The sequence below is a fragment of the Camelina sativa genome, chromosome 19, assembly GCF_000633955.1.
Source record: "Camelina sativa cultivar DH55 chromosome 19, Cs, whole genome shotgun sequence".
Lineage (NCBI taxonomy): Eukaryota > Viridiplantae > Streptophyta > Magnoliopsida > Brassicales > Brassicaceae > Camelina > Camelina sativa.
In genome coordinates this window covers 24262896-24266433 of record NC_025703.1, presented here as the reverse complement: position 1 = coordinate 24266433, position 3538 = coordinate 24262896, and the positions used below count along the sequence as shown (strand labels likewise).

Here is a 3538-nt window from a genome sequence, read left to right as displayed (position 1 = left end):
AGCTGATGCGATTGACAAGAAAAAAAAAATCATATTAGATCTTTAGACTTTACTTGATTTTGTTTTTCTCTAATTAAAACGAACTTTTTTTTTTAATGTCAAAGCAAAATGAATGGTTTTAATTTACATTTCTACAACCGTATACATACGGGGCCTATCAAATACACTTGCTCAAAGCTCTAATCTCAAATTTCCAACGTTTTTTTTTTCTTCTCATTTTTGTGTTGCCCCTTCACCAATCAATCTCTTTAAACTCTAACCTAACAATTCTTAACTCCTATTTCTTCTCCACCCTAAATCATAAAAATGTATAAGTCGAATACCAATGGGAGAAAAAAAAAATCTTATAAATAAGACATTGCAATTTTCAGGTTGAAATAGATTATGTAGGTTAAAGTAGTAGGAAGCCAAGCCCTAAGCCATATTAACTGACAAAACATCTTAATAACAAAGTTTTAACTTCATTAGCTATATACAGTATGTATAATTGAAAAACGAAACTGTTAGTCACTCAAATCTAAAGGTAGATTGATTTAGCAACAGTTCCGTGACATAAAAATTGAGATTTACAAAGATGTATCATTCATCTGAATCTCTATGGGTAGAAATATAAAAACACCGAAGTACAATAACTTTTATCATCTATGGAACAAAAATAATTTAATGTTCCATAGAAAGACTTGAGTTTTATTCAACAGTTACAAATCAAGAACCACGCACCAATGTCCAGATCCATTAACATGGAAGCACTGCGTAACACATGAATTTACACAGACAACACACACGCACATATATATATACATACTTGCAAGACAAATGATCTTGCTGAGTTTGATCATTGTTCAAAAGACATTGAGCGAAGTTGCGTAGAGAGGATTGCAAGGCTTGAAAGAGAAACAGTTTGGTGTATAAGTCGAAAACCTCTTTCTCTTCAGAGAATCAGCAGATCCAAGAGCTGGCTGGTTCAAGTATGCGTATTTGCTCTTTGTCCACCTAAATCCAAGATACACATCGAAATTCAAAGTTAAATCATTTGGTTCTTCTTTTATATGCTCATCTAATGGTTCAAAATATATGTAAATGTGTAAAGATAACATGGATGAGAATTAAACAGAGACCAGTCTTTTAATCCCTGATGATCTTCGGTTTCCGGGTCCTCCATGTCCAAGTCCAACAAACTTTCTTCAAAGCGTTTGTAGTCCTCATCCTGCGATAGATCTCGACATCAGAACAAAGAGCTTCTCAAAGATCAAGAAATATCGAAATTTCCTCTCCAATGATCTAAATAACCACACAAGAATAGTTAAAACCAAAAGGACATACAGAGAGATTACGAGCTCTGACACGAGCTGCAGCCTTAATAGCAGAAAAGAGATGATCCTCTTCAATGATCTGCTTCTGCCTCCAGAACTTCTTGATCTGTTTATTGGTTATGCTGTCTCCATCCATCTGTCTTGATCCATATCCCGGAGATGAAGGAAGCGGTGGAGGAGGAGGTGGCGGCATACATGACCTCTTAAAACACAACTTCTCAGACTCATCCATGATCTGTTTCTTCATATTCATACCAGAACTTCACCTTTCACCAGGCTACAAATTCACTTGGAACTTTATATACAACACAGAAATCACAACAAAAAAGGACAAAAAGCTAATGGATCTGCAGATTCTGAATCTAACCTTCAAACCCAAAGAGATACCCACCTAAGATTCTTTAAGAGTATACCAAAGGAAATTTTCCAACGTCTACGTCTACCTTTCAAATTATCTTGTACGTTAAGACAAACTATAAACTCAACTGTCCAAGAAAAGACAAGTAGACGTAACTTGTATTCTTCATCAACATCAACAATAATTTTTAAGCAATTAGGTAAGTGTATGGATAATACAAAATATATGGTTTTGAAGCAACTAGTGGGGTATATCATTCAATCACAGCCGTTGAATTGAATTTCTAAGTGGCTGTCACAATCAATATCACCGAAATGACATTTTCATATGACGTCCTCCATTAAACAACACCATTGGTTCTTGTTCTTCTCTTCACTTTTTATCTTTTCAAACCCACAGAGACAATAAAAAATTCAAGCTTTAAGTTCCTCGTACGAAAATTCAACAACTGAATAGTAAACTTAGCCACAACCAGAGAAACGAATCACATACAAAAACAAAGTAATGATTAAAGAAGACGAGCCCAAACTATGTGATTTACATCAAACACAAACATCACATATATATTGATCAACACCATTGAAATCTCAATTCACAACAAACACAAACACACTACAAATATGATCAAAATCCAAACCATACCACATACTTAAAAGAAACCATATCTTAAACTAAACTAGCTACTCCATCCTCCAATTCACCATACCTTATTCTACAATAGACAAGGATACAAAGCAGGGAATAGGATTGTAGATGTTAATCACATCTGATTAAGCAACAACATCTACAATCATGTTCACCCTTTTGACAAGTTTTTATATATATCTATGTAAAGTGCCTTTTAAACCTTCTCTGCTTCAGCTCAAGTCTGAGACGAGACTTGTTGAATGGCTTTGGTTTTGAAACGATACCGAGGAGCACGAGGGATGACTTGACTAGGACCGAATCCGTACTGACCAATACCGCCAGTGAGAGGAGGACCGTCGTCGTAGATGTGGCCGATGAGGTGGTTGCAACTACTGCACTTGATCTTGGTTCGTTTGCGATGGATTCCCCAGTAATCTAGGGTTTCGAAGAAAGGCACGATCTTATCTTCTTTCTCGAATCGGAACTTTTCGGCGTCGACGGCGGCGAATGAGAGTGTTTTTTTGTTTCCGGCTTCGAAGTAGAAACCCGGTGGGAACAAATCGTTAGGGTTCAGATTTAGATCTGATCCGCATTCTTTGCATGTGTAGATCGTTAACGCCATTGTTGCAGCTTTCTCAATTCTGATTTCGTCTTCTTCTTCTTCTTATTTTCTCACTGTGCGGAATTTTCAATTTTCTCTAGAGAGACGCGTTTCTTCGGTCAGCGCCGTCGGAACTGACTCGGAGATCTCTCTCTGCCGTAGTCAAATTGGGCCTATAGACTTTGAATTGGGCCTATGATCTTAATCCTTGTTTTTATTAATTTAGGGCCATATTTATGGCTTTGTTTGTTCTCTTTCGTATAATTCGCTTTACGTGTTGCTCTTTACCATACCGTACATTGTGCATGATCTGATAGCTCTCTATAGAAATGATTTGTGATATAAATCCCTAGTCCTAGATCAAGATCCAGGTCCAGTCATATAGGTCTAGCCGTCTAGGTCCTTCCCTAGTCCTAGATCAAGAATTAAAGTCGAGGAAGGTTACGCTATATATATGTCATTAGTTGCGTTTTTAGTGTTTCATTAAGAAACTCTTTATTTGCATGGTAATCTTCTTTTATTGACTTACTGCTTTCTATGGGCGTGATGATTCATATCTGGAACCAAACTAAAACTCCAAAATTTTCTATGTAAATAAAAACAATAAAAGAAAGATGTGTTGCTTTCCTTAACATTCAA

The 3538-nt window shown here is 36.3% G+C and overlaps 2 protein-coding genes across 4 annotated transcripts; both read right to left on the bottom strand.

Annotated features, from left to right (window-relative positions):
• LOC104767074 lies at positions 578 to 1865 on the bottom strand. Of its 3 annotated transcripts, none has more exons than XM_010491098.2 (4): positions 1705 to 1864; positions 1324 to 1590; positions 1119 to 1207; positions 578 to 993 (listed from the first exon to the last, which is right to left on the bottom strand). In XM_010491098.2, the coding sequence occupies exons 2-4, from the start codon at positions 1564 to 1566 to the stop codon at positions 843 to 845; spliced, it is 483 nt and encodes a 160-aa protein (XP_010489400.1). In that variant the 5' UTR covers positions 1567 to 1590; positions 1705 to 1864; the 3' UTR covers positions 578 to 842. The 3 variants fall into 3 exon arrangements, with proteins under 3 accessions (XP_010489400.1, XP_010489399.1, XP_010489398.1); XM_010491097.2 differs by having other exon boundaries at positions 1681 to 1863; XM_010491096.2 differs by having other exon boundaries at positions 1324 to 1865.
• LOC104767073 (uncharacterized protein At4g08330, chloroplastic-like) lies at positions 2110 to 3167 on the bottom strand. Its single transcript, XM_010491095.2, has one exon. The coding sequence runs from the start codon at positions 2918 to 2920 to the stop codon at positions 2534 to 2536; it is 387 nt and encodes a 128-aa protein (XP_010489397.1). The 5' UTR covers positions 2921 to 3167; the 3' UTR covers positions 2110 to 2533.

Bases quoted from the DNA above. Each gene is read 5' to 3' on its own strand.
- LOC104767073 (XM_010491095.2), bottom strand. From the start codon at position 2,920: ATGGCGTTAACGATCTACACATGCAAAGAATGCGGATCAGATCTAAAT.
- LOC104767074 (XM_010491096.2), bottom strand. From the start codon at position 1,566: ATGAATATGAAGAAACAGATCATGGATGAGTCTGAGAAGTTGTGTTTT. The intron at 1,208-1,323 runs GTATGTCCTTTT...GATCTATCGCAG, and splicing joins TCAGAGCTCGTAATCTCTCT to GATGAGGACTACAAACGCTT. The intron at 994-1,118 runs GTCTCTGTTTAA...TCTTGGATTTAG, and splicing joins CATCAGGGATTAAAAGACTG to GTGGACAAAGAGCAAATACG.